At 40.9% G+C, this 18,347-nt stretch overlaps 1 protein-coding gene across 2 annotated transcripts in view; it reads left to right on the forward strand.

The window, feature by feature from the left end:
• Nucleotides 1-8,479: 8,479 nt before the first annotated feature.
• slc35f3b (solute carrier family 35 member F3b) overlaps nt 8,480-18,347 on the forward strand; it is a 54,874-nt gene continuing 45,006 nt past the window's right edge. The window contains exons 1-2 of one of the 2 annotated variants that reach the window (XM_042215477.1): nt 8,480-8,825; nt 14,286-14,500. In XM_042215477.1, the coding sequence (XP_042071411.1) occupies nt 14,290-14,500 (211 nt within the window). In that variant the 5' untranslated portion in view covers nt 8,480-8,825; nt 14,286-14,289. Of the gene's footprint in view, nt 8,826-10,953; nt 13,397-14,285; nt 14,501-18,347 lie in introns of those variants that run through there. The other variant, XM_005915470.3, reaches the window with a different exon arrangement.

Consider the following 18,347-nt stretch of genomic DNA (forward strand, 5'->3'; position numbering starts at 1 on the left):
CAAAAACACTTGTTCAAAGACCCAGGACCATGAGAGGCATTTCATGCAAAATGCTATAAAATTTGAACACAGGAAAATTAAGCGTTAGCTCATAGGAAATGTGCCCCGACACCTGTGTTCTCTTGTAGAAACACATGATTATATGAAGGGGAAATTTGCAGTCAGTTTCTGCTGGTTTTGTGTAGGAGGAATTGGAAAGTAAAAGCAGAACAAATAACCACAGGGTCTTTTCTAGGCTTTTTAAATATATATATATATATATATATATATATACATATATATATTGATGCTTGAATGCACCATTATGACCTTAAAAATGGATATGGGTGTTCATCACACTTTGTTTCTGCCAGTAATTCAAGCTGGAGGTGAACACGAGGCTCTGCAGGATCCGAAAGAAGTGATTAATCTGAAACTATTTCTCATTTCAGCAAACAAACAATAGTTAGGCTCCTGGGAAACTTTATGAGAGAAAGGACATTAGTAGCTGTTGAAATATGCAAGATTGCAATCAAAATCTTCCCACAATATCATGCAAAGGATTTGAATTTGCATAACATATAGAGGCTTTAGGACCAGACAATATCAGATACAATGAAATATATAAAGCAAACAGCAAAACTCTTGAAATATTTGTTTTGCATCTTGGTTTGTCCGTGATTTTGTGATGCCCTCCAGCCTCACAATCGATCCTACCTACATATTATATTGCTGTATTGTTGTTGTTGCTGTTTTTTTTCCTAGCTGCAGGTGGCACATATCTAAGGAAAGTCAATTTAATTGTGCAGTGCTTCTGTTTTATTAAGCAGCTGTAAGCAGCTTCATGTCAAAGAGAAGTGTAACCAACTTTGACATGCAGGCACCTCTCACTGCAGCAGCCAATGAGCTGACATCCATGTTATTAACTCCATGAATATATAATACACGCTCGAAGCAAGTATTTATTCGAAGCCAATTGTGAGAGTGCAATTATCTGTCTTCAAACTGTAACTGGAATAGCTGTGTCTTATCTAGCTATCTATCTATCTTTCTGTCCATCCGTCCATCCATCTTCATTTTAATCAAATTCTCCATCTCCGCTGTTAAATAATGCCTGTAAATTATGGATGACATTTAACTGCCAACACAGAGAAAACAGTGCTGAATAAAAAGTAGCGAGATTGCCCCCTCACTGAAAATGAAGCATTGTGCATGCACAAGTAACATCTGTGCTTACAGCAAAATGAGATTGGAGTCACTCCAGACTCCAGATACTCCGACCAAATAGCTTCCATCTTTGGCTAAAGCTCCACTTTCCCCTCTGTATTTGCCTATTACCAGTTAAGATGCTTCATCCATTGTTTCAGTTTTTTTTTTGTGTGGTTTTTATTGCTATTAATTTGTACCCACGCTGGCTGCGTCTTTTGACATACGTATGATTGTCAGAAGACGCAGCCGGGCTGTCAGTCAAGAATGTAACGGGGCAGAACAGAAGCATCCCCTGAAGGTTCATCTCTACACACTTGACTGAAATTTACCAGCAGTTTCTTGTCATTAACATTGCCATTTGACCTTTTTGTTTTTAACATGATTTATGAGCATATGGGAAGCTGTCTGAGGGATCCAGATCCAAACAACCAGATATGAAGTCTCATCCTGACAGTATTACCTATCATGTAAAGTTTGTTTCTAAACAGTCCTCATCTGGTGTTAATTGCATGTCATTTACAGTTTTTCTCAGTCGCTTTGGTGCGTTTCTCAGATCAGAATTGAAATTCTCATAACTATTAGTTCAACCTCCACAACACTCAGTCATTTGTGCACATCATAGTAGCAATTTCTCCTCTCTCTGAACAAACTGCAAATGATTTTGGACATGAATCAGTTGCTTCCATACATTTCCCTGCTGCTTTCTGACATTTCCATTTGCTTATGTCATGTCAGTCAAAAGTAATCATACCTATGGATGCTGAATAGTCGTTCCCAATAAAACTAATAGTCATACATCCATTGCTTGAGTCATCACACACAAAATTGTTGAACTAGTTATCACATGCCAAATATTGGCCATCTGTCAAGCAAATCCTATACCTTTCTGTATCATTGTTCCTGGAAATGTCTCCGAAATTGAACAATTGATCTCAGGTGAATTACAGCTGTCACTCATGAGGAGGCGTGTGAAAGTTTAGTTGTAACCAATGACAAACAACTTGTTCACTGTCAATTATGGATGAATCCTGTGAATCCCCAATTGGCAAGCATATATAAACTGCGCAGGAGCTAGTGTGTACCATTTCTACACTTCTGTGACACAAAATGGAAGGTCAGCACCGTGGAAGAGGGGTGAGGATGCGGGGAGGAAGGGGAAGGGGAAGAGGGAGAAGAGGCAGATATAGGCGGATTCCTAATGAAATAAGGGCTACAATTGTGGACCATGTTGTCAATCACGGCCTCACCATGGAGGAGGCTGGTCGAAGGGTGCAACCCAATATTGGAAGAACTACTGTCAGTTCAATCATTCAAACATTCCGTAGGGAAAACAGGTATGCAAACAGTAATACACTGTACTGTACTGTGCCATCTCAGACACATCACATGTTACTGTACTGTATTTGCAATTTCACAAAAAGTTCACTCTGCACCACATAGGATTGTAAGACAACCTCGCGGAGGCGGAAGAGGGCCCCTTTTTACCCCACAGCAAGAAGAAGCCATTTGTGCAATGGTCATTGCAAACAATGCAATAAAGCTGAGAGAAATACAAAGCGCTGTCATAGAGAATTACACGGTATTTGGCAATATTGAATCTGTTTCAATTTCAACAATTGACAGAGTACTCAAGAAAAATGAAATCCACATGAAGCAATTGTATAAAGTGCCATTTGAACGAAACAGTGACAGGGTGAAGGAGATCCGTCACCAGTATGTGCAGGTAAAGCTGGTCTTCTATGTTCTGCACTGCAAACTGTTTTACAGTACTTCGTAGTTTCATGCAGTACACTTGCAATTCCACAGCACATACTCTACAATGTGTTTTACCAAATGCATGCATTACTGTTTGTTACTGTACACAGGCATATTGTGACATTGCATTTCTGTCTCTCTCTAAAGCGTGTACTGGAGCTGGAAGCCAGGGAAACACTGCACACATTCATATATGTTGATGAGGCAGGTTTCAATCTGGCCAAAGGCAGAAGGCGTGGAAGAAATCGCATTGGACAGAGGGCAACCACTGAAGTCCCTGGTCAGCGCGGAGGGAATATTACCATGTGTGCAGCCATCTCAGACAACGGCGTCCTCACCCATATCCCCCTTCTTGGTCCATACAATACCCAACATCTCCTGACATTTTTAGACACTCTTTACAGGGACCTAGTCCCTGAGAATGAGAGAGGTGGAGGCCAACTCAGCAAGTATGTTGTTGTCTGGGATAATGTCCGTTTTCACCACTCCCATCAGGTCAGAGAGTGGTTTGCAGCACATGACAGAATTCTGGTTGAATATCTCCCTCCATATTCCCCATTCCTTAATCCAATAGAGGAGTTTTTCTCTGCCTGGAGGTGGAAAGTTTATGACCGGCATCCACATGAGCAAATGGCCCTGCTAGCAGCCATGGATGCAGCATGTGACGACATCACAGCAGGGTCCTGCAGAGGATGGATTCGCCACTCCAGGAGATACTTTCCTCGCTGCATTGCGAGGGATAACATCTGTTGTGATGTAGATGAAAATATGTGGCCAGACAGACAGGAACGTCTGGATGTGCCAGAATGATTTACTGTACTGTTACATGTGCTGTTTATTGTTCACATTAGTGCACAGCTCTACCAAATGGGTGATTTTATGTTTACATGTATTCTACAGTGAACAAGTGACTGTAGCATATTTTTCTTTTGCACAATTCTGTAGGATTACAAACACTTCTACACAATGGAAATGTGAAACGTACGTATTCAGTGTCTCAGTTACTCCCAAGACTCCCATAACATCTACAGTGACTTTACTGCACATTTCAGATGGCTGTACAGGTAGGCCATAGTGCTGTCGTCAGCATTTTCAGGTGTCACCAATTGTTTTTGCAATGGGAAACACTGAAATTATAAACTGTCATAGTGGAAACATGACAATGCCATTTGACTATCTTGTTCATAAAGATGGTGTCAAGACTTTTCATTTTGATGGCACTGACAGTTTCATTGACATGGATACTTGCTTTTGAGGTATGGATAATCAATTCTGTGCATGTGACGTGCTTTTGCAGGCTATCCACTAGGTTTTGCAGTTTGCACTAATTGTTTTGGGAAATGCACTAACTGCTGTGCAAATGTTAATGGTGTTCTGAGGAACGCACCAAAGCGACTGAGAAAAACTGTAAGACTGATATATTCCAGCTTAAATTAAACACTCGTTCTCACATAACTTAAAAGTAAAACTTGTTGTAGTAGCACCCAGTCATATATTGCATACTGCTTGACATTTCATCTTGTTTGCTTTTAGAACAATTTTGGCCCTCATATGCTCACAGTGCCGGCACTCAGGGGTCAGGCAGGACAGGAGTGGGTTGGGCTAGATTGAGGCGACGACTGGCATCTACCCTATAGCACCGCTTTCTGATGGTGGAGCAACTCTATTTATATCCTGAAACACACGCTCAGGCACACAAACACACACACACTGGGACAATGTGAACGCGAGAGGCCTCAAGCACAACTATTCCCAACTGCTAAGTCTGCAACTGCTCTCATTTGCTACAGCAAACACAACATGTTCATTTTACTGACAAACAGTGGGTGTTATTTATACTTAAAAGGTACTCAAGATTGATACCACTGATTAAAATCACACCAAGCAATGTCTTTCAGGTTGCAGTTGCTGTGTATATGTAAAGACATTTGCAGATTGCTCCAGTTAACTATGTGTTGAACGAATAAGAGGGGAGACAGACTGACAGTACCAGAAGGGAGGAGAGAAGAGACGAAAGATGCTAATTGGATGATGTAGCCACAGGCGTTTGTTCTCTCACAGCTATTCTGCAGTGAAAAACTATCTCTGTGGAGTGTGATTTTTGGAGGACATCAAGACTGAGCTCACATCAAGATTCGTGCAGGCACTGGGAGAAATTATTTGTAATCTGCTCTGGTTTTCATAGGAGATGAAAAAAAACCCATGACATATACTGGCAGTCAGATTAAATAGATATGAATACCCAGGGAATACAAAGAAACTTTTGGGGAAGCAACCGCAGAGGGCTCCTATTCTGTGTTTTCCTACTTTATATCCCTGTAAGGAGGATGACTCCCTTACTACATTTATTTATATTATATTATCTGTATAGCACTTTAAAGCACACCTTTCACTTTATTAAACACACCTTATCAAGCACTTTATTTAGCATTGCACTTTAAGCATGGATTTGCACACAAGAAGTTTAAATATTTATTGCCTATTTATTAGGAATTTTAAAATCAGTTGTTAGCCTTATTTCAGATCCTGCACAGCTGCTTCTCATCAAGGAATGTGGTGGTTGTCTGTCAGGAGAGAAGAATGGTGATTGAGATTGTGATTAAGGTTTACCAGTAAGGAAAACTAATGCAAATGTGTGTGTGTGAAATCTAGGAATAAAAGTGGTGCAAATAAGTGTTCGTAAGATGTTTCCCCGGGGGGTCCAGACACCATTTAAAGGTTCCGGGAGAGACCATTGGTGAAGAGAGTGTGGTGAATCTTTTTGTGCTCGGGGTTTCTGGGTTTTTATAATATTGGGTTTGGTGTAAAATTAATGTGTGAAATATTTAGAATATTTATGTATTTATTTATTCTAATTGATATATTGTATACTGTGGTGGAAGGTTGGGATTTAAGAATTTACCTGAGAGTGGAAGAATGGGTTAGTCTGTGACAGCTGAACATATTTAAGGCTGCCAGTTGTCATTAGAGAGCGGGGATTTGTGTGCTGAGATTTGATGTAGAGAAGATGCTGTGGACATTAATTAGATGACAAAAGTTACAAAATGATGCATTTAACAACACAACTGCCATCAAAAAATAAGAAGATGAAGAAAGAAAGCTTACTAATTGCCATGTAAATTTCTGATATGATCAGTGTGTCTTAAACTTATCCAATAACCTCACAATGCTCTGATTTGCAGACTATCCTCACTCCCCACAACTTGCAAAAAAAGAAGAAATGAATAAAATGATTAACAATTGGCTATAAATATGAAGCCATTTGTCATACGCCTTTCTGGACCTGAAGCATGCTGCTAAATGTTCCTTGTGCAGCATGGGGCGATTAGTTGTGACCAGCTATCAATAATACTAACATGGCTGTAATGGACATAATAATGTGTTTCAGCTGGGAGAGGCTAAAGTTCTGCCATTAACTGAATGACTGCGTCTGACTGAATCTATAGAGGCATTTGTTTGTTGACTGTATACAACATGGAGGGAACTTTCTGTGGCTACTTTATTCATTTGTTTGTCAGCAAAAGTAAAAAGAGAATATCTAATAATGGAAATCAGGGCAGTTCAGTTTTGCCAGAAAAAGAAGACGGTTGATGCCAATCTTTTCGTCCCATCGGCGCTGTGCTGTCTGCGGCACACTGGTCCATGATGCTGACGCATAGTAGCATCAGCAGGAACTCTAATCCTTCAGGAATCTGCTTCTTCTCTCCAGCTGTGTGTCAGCCTTACCAGTAATGGCAGATGAATGACAATTGCACCCTAAAGAAATAACACAGGCCTTTGGAACTACAGGGGTCCCGCCAAAAGTTGTGACAGAATTCAGGGTTTTAAAATCAGAGAATATTTTACATCTGCTTTCGACAGGTGTGGGAGAGACGGTCAGTGGTCCACCATATTACTTTGTTTGTTTCATAACTTCTTTTCATAGCTATGATTATGTAAATTATATTTTAAATACAGCTAATTCACTCACACAACAGACAGATAAAGTCAATAGTTATTGATTAAATGATAATAAATATATTTATCTATTTTATTCATTCCAGTTTTAAACTTAAACCTTAAAGATGATGCTAAATGGACTCATTCTTATATATTCTAACTCAGCTATTCACACAAGCACTTTTTTTTTAAATGCAAATGCTTTCTATCTAACATTCACACTCCAGTGGATGCATTAGAATGAACACAGATTGGAGTAGACGGGGATCGAACCACCAACCGTTTGAACAGGAGGTGACATGCTCTAACTCCTGAGCCACAGTCACACCTGAGGATGTGAAACGATGCGTGTCAGATTTTGGTAGCAGAGTAAATAGATCACAGAAGATCACAGAAGAAAATCTGCTGCTTCTAATTTGTCATCTGCACATCTTTTAGGGGAGAGGCTGACTCTGCAGGATTGATGACGAAACAGAAATTGTTACAGCAATAATTGAACCGCAAGAAATTCTTCTTGGGAAGAAGGGGCAGCTTTGACTGGATGCAGAGACTGCAGCACACATGACTAGATGTGTTAAGATCTCAGAGTGGAAACGATTAATAACAAAGCACTCAGGGAAACAAAAAGGAAATTAAATATGACCCCTCGGAATGAGAAAAAGAACAAGGCCTAAGGAGAAAATCGCACATCAGTCCATGCTACCCTGAGCCTATGCCACTTAAATGTCATGAAAACAACGTTCAGTGCACCACAAATAATGCCTTTCAACAGTAACAAAAACGAGAGACGCCAATGTCAAAATGTCATCTGTTTTTTAATGCTTTTGAGAACAGTTTCAGTGGTACAGTTTCCTGCAGCAGTACATTAAAGGTCAATCAAAGGAACTTGTGAGATGCCGCCAGCACATCACTCCAGAGAGAGGATATGTTAGAAGATAAAGCATATTACAGGAAAATGAGTAGGAAGTTGCATGTGCATCAGAATGGAAGATGAAGAGCTGTTTCTTCACAGACTGCTCTGCACAAGTTCAACGAGCTTTAGCTCAAGGAGGAGTGGAGAACTTCAGAAGAGATGCACCAGAAAGCCATATTCAATTACATCACGCACGCATTCATTAAGAGACAAAGTGAATGGTGCAGCGTACCCACTGTTTAGTGATATAAACGATATTTCATCACTGACAGCAAACAAAAGGGGAAGAAAAACAAACAGCTTCACCACAACTGGAAAAACAAAGAAAACTCTGCACAGAACCAAAGAAAATGAACATATTGAAACCGAGAGGATGGCGTGACTCTGCTGCCGGGGACACAGACTGCATTTGCGTCACAGACACGAAGGCATGCAAAATAAACATATGTTTCGTGATGTAAAATGCTTTCTGCTTCGATTGTTTGTGGACGTACCAGCACAAATTGCGAAAGCAGATCTGCTCCGCACGATATGGTCTCCAGCATCCAACTGCACTGCAGATTCATACATAAGAAAAGAGGAATAAGAGACAAAGAACATATGTTTCGTGATACGTGCTGGTTTCTGTTCTGATTGTGTGTTCTGAACGCATCAGGAAAGACTGTCAAAAAACCAGATCTGCTCAGCACCATGTGGTCTCATGCATCCAACCATAAACAAAAAAGACAAAAGACTTTTAATAAACAACGAGGAAACCAGATGTGCCAGTGGGCAGCACACTGATCCAAATCAAGTCAAAGGAGGGCAGCTGGGATGTTACCAGCCGTGCTTTCTCAAAGCACGTGAGTGCAGTGGAATCACCTGAAGAGGGCTTGATTAGCTTAGAGTCCTATTTTTCTTATGGAAAATAGATAAGGAGAAAATTGTAAGGACTGGAGGCGACTAATTTATTGGAACTGGAACTTAAACAGAGGAGTGCTGGGGGAACCGTTCTGAGACACAGCTCTTCAAGGACAGCCTCATTTGAAACGTATGTAGTTTTAAATGGAGATAAATGTTTTTCATTTCAGCCTCTCAGCAGCTCTTAGTTTGTTTCCTTGAGTCTCTACTGTGCTGCCTTCATAAAAGTCATGAGCCCTGCTGGTTGAAATAACTGTGTAACAGATGATGCCTTCTTTAGCGATGGAGAAATAGATATGTCTGTTTTCATTAGAACAAACCAAAATGCTCCTCGGTCAAACTACAGCGTGATAAGAAATGTAAAATGTCCATAAATCCTCTTAAATGCACAGTAATAAGTGTGACCTTTTTACTGGTTCAGGGTTTGTCTTCACTCTCATCATCGGCCAATCAGCAGTGGCCTGTCGCACTGTTTCCAGGCTGAATGTTGCATTAAATATTGATATTGAGCAGAGACAGGCTTTGCATCATTCTTTTTTTTAATGGTATGAAGCTGGACACTGAAAGAGGAATAACACAAAAGAGTGAGAAAGTAGATCAAAGCTCATAACATGCAGAACAGAAAATAGCTCAAATTGAGCTTCTGCTGAAGGATGGGAAAATCTATGACTACTTTTCTATCACTGTATCAGTGCTGCTACTTTTCCAGGAGCACCCTGTATTCAGGGAGAACAGTAATTTTGGATTCAGTGTCCTTTATTTTGCAGTCATTCACAAGGTCCACTGAGAAATGCGCCTTAAGAAAATAGACCTCAGTGGAAAAGAGAAGGTGTAAATCGAGAAATTCTTAGCTGATTTCCATTTTTTGCTGGCTAACTTGCTCTCTTTCTTTCTAGGACACTCGAACAGCGAGGATTCATGATTAATGCACCAGTAACACCTGTGCTTCTCACAATTAAATCTGTTCTCCTGTTGCATTCATGAAAACCACTGCGTACTTTCTAAGAGGATTTCTGAGTCCTTTATTAGGACCACAAACTACAAAACAAAGTTACCAAAAAGACTTGTCACTTTAAAAAGGAGAAAAAGCTGGGGACCTTTCTTTGTGGAGTTTACATGTTCTCCAAGTGATCATGCTGGTTCCTCCCACTGTCCGAAAACATGCATGGGGTTAGGTTAACTGATCAGTTTTAAGTGGCGCTATATGTCTCTCTGTGTTAATCCAGTGATAGACTGGCAAACTGCCCAGGGTGTCCCCTGCCTTTTGTCCAGTGACAGCAGGGATAGGCTCCAGTAACCCTGAACTGGATAAGTGGAAGAAAATGGATGGATGGATGGATGGATGGATGGATGGATGGATGGATGGATGGACGGGGGAAATGTGTTGCTTAATTTACACATGCATATCCTTATTAAGCCATAGAAGCTTTTTTAAATTCAATTAAATTCAATTTTATTTATATATCGCCAAATCACAACAAATGTCGCCTCAAGGTGCTTTATATTGTATAGTAGATACAGAGAAAAGCCCAACAATAATATGACCCCCTAAGAGCAAGCACTTTGGTGACAGTGGGAAGGAAAAACTCCCTTTTAACAGGAAGAAACTTCCGGCAGAACCAGGCTCAGGGAGGGGCGGCCATCTGCTGCGACCGGTTGGGGTGAAAGAAGGAAAACGGGATAAAGACATGCTGTGGAAGAGAGGATTCAGGGTCACCTGGTCCAGCCCTAACTATATGCTTTAGCAAAAAGGAAAGTTTTAAGCCTAATCTTAAAAGTAGAGATAGTGTCTGTCTCACGAATCCAAACTGGAAGCTGGTTCCACAGAAGAGGGGCCTGAAAACTGAAGGCTCTCCCTCCCATTCTACTTTTAAATACTCTAGGAACAACAAGTAGGCCTGCAGAGCGAGAGCGAAGTGCTCTAATAGGGTGATATGGTACTACAAGGTCATTAAGATAAGATGGGGCCTGATTATTTAAGACCTTGTATGTGAGGAGCAGGATTCTGAATTCAAGTCTGGATTTAACAGGAAGCCAATGAAGGGAAGCCAAAACAGGAGAAATCTGCTCTCTCTTTCTAGTCCCTGTCAGGACTCTTGCTGCAGCATTTTGGATCAACTGAAGGCTTTTCAGCGAGTTTTTTGGACATCCTGATAATAATGAATTGCAGTCGTCCAGCCTGGAAGTAAAAAATGCACGAACTTGTTTTTCAGCATCACTCTGAGACAGGATATTTCTAACTTTAGAGATGTTGCGCAAATGGAAGAAAGCAGTCTTACATATTTGTTTAATATGTGTGTTGAAGGACATGTCCTAGTCAAAAATGACTCCAAGGTTCCTCACAGGTTCTTTTTAAGAGTAAATCTAATCCACAAAAGTAATATACTTTCTCTCAAGGTTAGAAATGTAACATAAGATGATTTAAGGGAGCAGGAACTATGAAATAATAGTACACCTTTAATAATATTACATCTTTCTCTGTGAGAAAACTGTAGATACTTTTTTCATGACTTACTATTCGACGTGTCACGTAGCAACAAAACCCACCACAGACGTCACATATTATTAATGAATGTGCTCTATTAAAGTGGGGCAGCTCCATGCAGGGCCCTGCCACTATGAAGGCAGGCTTTGACATTTAATGGAAGGGAGAAATTGTAAGTAACACCTCTGCTTTTCTTGAAATGGCAGGACAAAATGTCAGCTATGTAAAGGTTGATTGGACCTGCTTTTAGGGAAATAAATAGATTGTTTAAGATTTTTTTTAGCAAAAACAAAAACCTGGGCTAATTTTATGTTTCTTGGCCTCGAGCTTTGGCTCTCATTTCAAGACAGAGCCATATTTAGAAAGGAGTGCAGTGTCCTGTAGATCGGGGCATCAATTAGATCACTATCAGAGGTCTGCTGGAGTGGAAGATGGTGTACTGGATAGCACAGAATGACTGCTTTGATATGTACGACCCGCGCATCACAGGGATTTTGCCCACATGATTACGTTTTGGCAAAGACGAAAGTCAAACTGTGAGAATCGATTTGGCCTGGGCTGAGCTGTGAAGTTGAGAGGTGCATTATACAAGATGAACTTGAGCCTCTCCTCCCTAAGGCTGTCAATGAGAGGTGTTGACCTCCTTATCGATGACTCGACTCTACTTTTTTTTTGCCTCAAGTAAAGGCAGGTGCCCTTGCCAACCACCTACCACAACTCTGTGTGAGGTGTGGCTGGATTGATCCATGCAAAACCCATCTTCAAAACACAGTCGGCACACTGCAGTGAGGAGCTCACAGCATGCAGATGCAATGCAGCGGGTGGAGAACAGACCTAAGAGGTATGGACAACACTACCCAATTTAAGCAAGGTAGAGTTTCAGTCTCTGCTTGACCTGCATGTACTGTTTCAGTTTATTTAGGAAGAAGAAGAAAATGAAAGACTTCATTTAAACTTCGTCAGATGTTTAGAGAATGAGAATCATGTTTAGGCTGAACAGTGAGGATGTTTCTCATTTAATAAATCCACATTCATTTTATACCTTGATAGTCAGGACTATTCTAGTAAGTTGATTTGAATTTCCTAGTTGATACAATCACCATCAGTCAGCAATTATCTCACTGACTATACTTCTGATTGGATGTAATCAACCACATCAGACTGTTTGATTCTGTGTTTGTGAAAATAAGCCAGATTTCTCCTCTTCTTGAATTTCTACCACTGTTCACTCAGAAATTTGAAGCACCGGCCTTGCTATCGCCTTAAAACATTGTTGGAGCTCTTCGGTAAAGTACTTATGAATAATAGAACAAAGCGAACCCCAGAGGCTTGTCAAATCCGCAGTAATAGTTGCTGGACAAGATAGCCTGGTAAAGATGTTGGCAGCGTGCTAAGAAACATCTTGAACAGCCTGGACGTGTGTAGCTTATATTTCTGTGACAGCCTAAACATTCAAGAAGGAAAATTCAATCTATCCTGTACTGGAAAAACAATGTAGGAACCAAAAGCAGTACTGTGGGACAATGACTGAGATATGTCAGATTTTTGTGCATTTCTGTAGGAAAAACACTTTTGTTTTTGTCAAGACAGTTGGGTTGATTTACTATTATTCATTTAGAAAAAGCTTCAGAGGAGTTGATAAGGCTCTGAGACAGAAATAGCTGACACAATTAGTAAATACAAGAAACACTTCACATTTAAAGCAGGTTTATTTGTCTTTTTTTCCACCTTCAGCTTGGGGAGACTGACTGGTCCTGTTTGAACTATTTAGGGGAACTGTTAAAAAAGGAGAGACTAGTTCTAAAGCATTGTAGTTGCTACAACCTATAAGCTGCAAATCGTGCTGCAACGTACAGCTGCCACACAAATGTCCACTCTACATGTTCCACATGATGATGCTTCCCGTGAATCCGGCAGATGACGCTGTTGCTGTGCCTCCAGGACTCGGCATCATCCAGAGCGCAGCACTACCTTTTAATGTTGAGACAGTGTGTGCTGTAGAAGCCAGGCAGGCATGTGTTTGTGGTGGTGGGAAGAAGCAGGACGATGCTACTTGTTTCCGTAAGCCTTGGTGAGGATTTGGATTCACAGTAGCTGCCCTGCTGCATGGCCCTGAGGATGTACGGCGATGGAGAGGGCACTGTGTGGGACCGGGTCGGACGGCCCCATCGGGACTGTATGTGCTACCTTGGACCTCCTACCACTTTAATGCCGCTGTAAGACATTTAAACTTTTACTAATGCAGTGAAGCCAATCGATAGGAGGCAGGACGACCTGTTGCGCACTTGATTTCATAGCTACAACGATCAAATAAATTGACTTTATTGAGCTGAGATGTAAAAAATACAAAAACAAAAACATATCCAAATCCCGATTGATGCTTTATACTTAACTGCTTTTGCTGCCTCGTAATAATTGTTTGGAGCCATATTACAATTCTGCAATGGTTATACGGTCTGTGCTAGAGATGTCTGCACAGGGGCACATTTTCCACACCAATTTTCTCTGAGTGGGTCAGTAAATCATGTTTTGCTGTCACATTATGCCAGTAGAAGCTGTCAGGTCGTCGTTACTTTTTGCCAGGTACTCCATACAGCAGAGCCATAGTAGTGCAGATTTCGACCGTTCTTCTTTGTGGTGTACAGACGGCACCAAGTATGCATCTCCTTTGCGTGATAAAAGCACATTTGTTGTAGGGTAGGCGCAGTTTTGTGGTCCAGTGCCTACATGAAGCTGTCACAAATGTCGCTTCTCCATCTCTACAAATCACTCGAGATCGATTCATTAGTTTCACTCTCATATAAGTCTATAATAGGCGCTGCACAGTGCATAGTATACAACAAGTGCAGGAGCAGTCACTCTTGCTTAGTGTCTTCACAGTGTTGCCGCGCGCAGGGCCACTGAAGGATGATGATTTCTGTACTGTACGAAGGAGGCGTTGCAGCGGCCCTTAACCCCGGTCTCCGTGGAATATGCAACACCGACTTTCCTGTTTTACCCAAGGAGAAGTCTTACATCATCGACTCATATACACGCTTTACGGACCCACTTCCCTTTGCCAACTGGCCCCACTTTGTCTCAACACCCCTTGTGCTCTCTTTCCAGCGGGATGCGCAAGTCACCCGACGTGAGCCCGAGAAGGCTTTCGGACATCAGCCCTCAGCTCAGGCAGCTCAAGTACCTGGTGGTTGACGAGGCTATCAAAGAAGACCTCAAATCCTCCCGCTCAGTTGAGGACATCAACAGCGCGTCGATAGAGGAGCGAATATTGCGCATCACCGGATATTATGGATATCAGCCTTGGAGTGCAAGCTACAAGAGTGAGTTACACCTGGAGCTGTTACATTTCTCTAGCTGTCATGAATGGAGGGGTTTATGTAGTGGCCAGAGAGGTCAGGTAGCCCAAATATAAGTACTACCAGATTATAAAGTCCTTCTTATCTTGGACACTGGCTTGGCTTTCAGACTGTGCTAATGTTGAGTCTTGACAGATTTAAGATCAGCCTGGTGTGTTCCCTTGAGTCCAACCCTCTGTGGTGGTGGTGACTCGGAACTTGGTACTATAGCATGCCCAAGCACTGTACACTATGAGGCCTTCACAGAGAAAGCTCATCAGTCGGCATCTTCGTTATTATTTACACGAATATGAATGCAGTTTTGTTCCATTTAGAGAATTAACTGTTAAAGTCTGTGTTTCTGGTTGCTGCAGAAGGCGGAGCTGATGTTTGCTTCAGTGGAGCTGGCTGAGCTTGAAGTCAAACAGGGAGAATTTTGCTCAGAGCAATTCATTCTTTGAAGAAAGAAAAGTTGCTAACGTGGCTTTTATTTTCATCTTTCATTTCCTTCTCTGCATAGCTTCACTAGATTTGCATATTTTCTTTTACACAGAACATCAATTGCTTGTAACTGCTCTGTAGCCTGTTACTGATGATGGCTTGATGATGTGCTGGATTGCAGTCTTGCTTCACCTGCTCTGTGGCCTCCAGGACTTCCTTGGCATGGAAGTGTCATGACAAACCAGTTTCTCTCCATTTATCTTAATGAATGTTTCACTGGGGTGACTATTTAGTAGATAACATTATGCTGACTGACACCAAATAGCTGGAAGGCACTTTTTTGTAAATTTCACAAGAGACTGCAATGTAAATCAGCTGCAAGGCTCCTTTAAAATTCACAGACCTATGGCCACCCTGAACTCAGAGCACTATAAAATTCAAAAGACAGCTTCTCTTCACATTCAGATATATCCTTACAAAAAGAATATCTATATATGTAGTATGAAAAAAATATGCATGTTGATCAAAGGGGGCATGTGAGATGCTTCAATTATTCAAATAAAAAGTTTCAGGTAAATAATGGAATAAAAACACAGATATCAATAACTGACTCTAAGCAATTTTTTTTTTAAAGCCCACATTTTCTTCATAAAATCTTACCATCCATCCTTCCATTTTTTTCTGCTTATTCAGTTCATGGCTGGGGTGAGCGTGGGGTAGGGGGGCACCGAAGCCTATCCCAGCTATGATAGGGCGAGAGGGCAGGGTACATGCTTGAACAGGCTGCCACCTTATCACAGGGCTAACATGCAGAGACAGAGAACCATTCACACTCAAATTCACACCTATAGCTAATTTAGAATCACCAATTAAACTAACCCCATGCATGTGTTTGCCTGTGGAAGAAAGCAGGTGAAAACCATGTTGAACATGCAAGGCAGAACGGCAGCAGCATGGGTTCAAGCCCAGGACTTTCTTGCTGTGAGGCGACAGTGCTCAACACTGTGAGTGCTAACCCGGCCATACCAAGAGTAAACAAGACAATAAACAAAGACAAAGCAAATATAGAGAAATATTGGTCTTTAGAGCCTTATATGCATATAGCAGTAAGCAAAAGTCTCAAGCCTCCCTTTATTTCTTCTTCATTTCAATCATTTTGAATTTATCTTGTCATTTTTTAAAGTGGTCTTAAGCAATATTCTTCAGGATTTCTGAAAGTTATTCTAGGTTTTGGTTTTGTTTGTTTGCTTGTTTTTCTGTGGACATTGGCTATTATTTGCTCAGTTTCAGTCTAGTTCACACATCCAAACATTTTTTTTGTTTGTTTGTTTGCCACACTGACCTATGAGTGAATAAAAAAAAGCACCTATCTCAAGCGATGAACCAATTTAAAGAACTGTCTTTAGACATTTTGTGTCTAGCAGCCTGTTTCAAATCACATATTTATATAAAACCCATTTTGCAAGCAATGTTTTTTGTGTGCAGGTGACTTAAATACATCATTAAGAACAATGATTTAAACAATTTCAGCATTTCATTCTGCTCTATACAACTGTAGCTGCATCATTTTAATGTAATGTAATTATAATTATAGTAGCTGTTCTGGAACGACATCACTAAAAATTGCTTGTTAAACTGGAACTGTTTTTATATCAATTGATTGGTACCAAAAATTGGATTCTTTTAGCTTTCTTCTGTTTCTGACAACGCAGTCCAAAAGTAAAATTATTACAGGCCAAATCAATACAGCCTTCAGATCCTCTGAGACCACCGTGTCGCAGGTGTTTTTCGTGGGGACAGAGGTCCCACTAGCCATCCTTTGCACACAGCTGCAGGCTACATGTTGATTGGAGAGCAGCTCAAAAATCTGTAGCTAATGGCTAAAGAGTGGCGGACTAATGCTGAAAGCAGCCAATTTCAAGACAGGTGGGGGGACTGAGTACATCTCAGCAGAGTGCAAAGAATTGCCTGTTTGTTTCATTTACCACCAGCCTTACCAAACTGGCACATGTGCTCTTTAACACAGGAGTGAGCACAGAGAGAGAGGGGAAGAGAGAAAGTGGGAGCTAGTAGTAAGGCATGACTCAGGCTGGGAATGAAAGCTGTGAGTGTGACTTAATGGATCATAGTAATATCCTGAATATGAGTCTGCAGGGATCACACACATGCAGGAGGCTGTAATAGCCCTCTGAGAATTACTGCATGTGCAACAGAGCACAGCATGAAAACCTTGCTTGTTTTTCAGGCCTGGCTCTAAGTTACTTTCCTGTTAGTGGTGTACATGCAAACTCACACTAGACACATTAATCTAGTGTTTTGCTTTTGATGTGTTAGATGCACGTAATTTAGTTTTCCAGTTTATTCCTTATTAGGGTGTGATGGAGCTACAGGCTGTGTTTAGCACGTGTTGATGTTTACACTTCATGCTCGTCTGGCTGCGTACCATGTATCTTGAATCTCTTTTTAACTAATGTGGCATCTTTCACTTTAACCTTTTGTCAAACATGTAAATACCACTAATCAATTCCCCTTAGTGAAGATCAACAAATCGTTCCATTTTCCCTGCTTGGGATAACACACTTACTCCGGCCACAGATGGAGAAATTGATGTCTGGATCAAAGGAAAGGTCACTGGTTACTGGGGAGAATATATTAAGCCGCGATATCTACAGTCAATACATCATCATAAAAATCCCAATTTTTCTATGCCTATGGTTTTTAGTAGGAAGTCCATATAATTGTGTACTTTGTAACTCAGAAAGGAAAAAGACACTTTAAGCAACTTCCTTTGGAACAAAGTGGAAGAGCAAATGTAGTCTCAGCGCTGCAGACATATCTTTTGACTTACCGCAGTCATTTATGTGCACCACCAAGGGGCATTGCTTCTGCTGACTTTGAACAAAATGTGCATTTATAAAACCTGCCCTCATCATGATTAATTAAGCGTAACTGAATGTCCTCTTCTAAGACTGATTAAAATTTTGAGTGAAGAGCGACTCCCTGAAGCAGAATAACGCTCAAAGGTACAAGAAAACTTTATTAAGAGAGTATCATCGCTTTCTTCTTTACCTCAGGAGCCTGCAAAACACACACTAACAAAAAATAGACATATTTTACTGCTTAATACCATTTAAACCATTTTAAACTAATTTTTTTTTTGCAGTTACTTAAACTTCTTTCACCTTTGCTGGATATATAAAATGTGCTAAAATGTGAGGTGATAGTTTTTGAACATGTTGAGGATATTTTAATGCACCATCATAAAAAGAGAGTTTGCTTGCTGCTGCTGCTCCTTTCAGAGTTTTGCTAAGACGGGGTTTCCATTCGTAAGTTTGGTCTGCTCGTCATACTTCCTCCCCACAGAGAGAAGTGCTGTTCTCTAAGATTAGAC

This window comes from Haplochromis burtoni, unplaced genomic scaffold (assembly GCF_018398535.1).
Source record: "Haplochromis burtoni strain Fernald_Lab_line unplaced genomic scaffold, NCSU_Asbu1 Contig_12, whole genome shotgun sequence".
Taxonomy (NCBI): Eukaryota; Metazoa; Chordata; class Actinopteri; order Cichliformes; family Cichlidae; genus Haplochromis; species Haplochromis burtoni.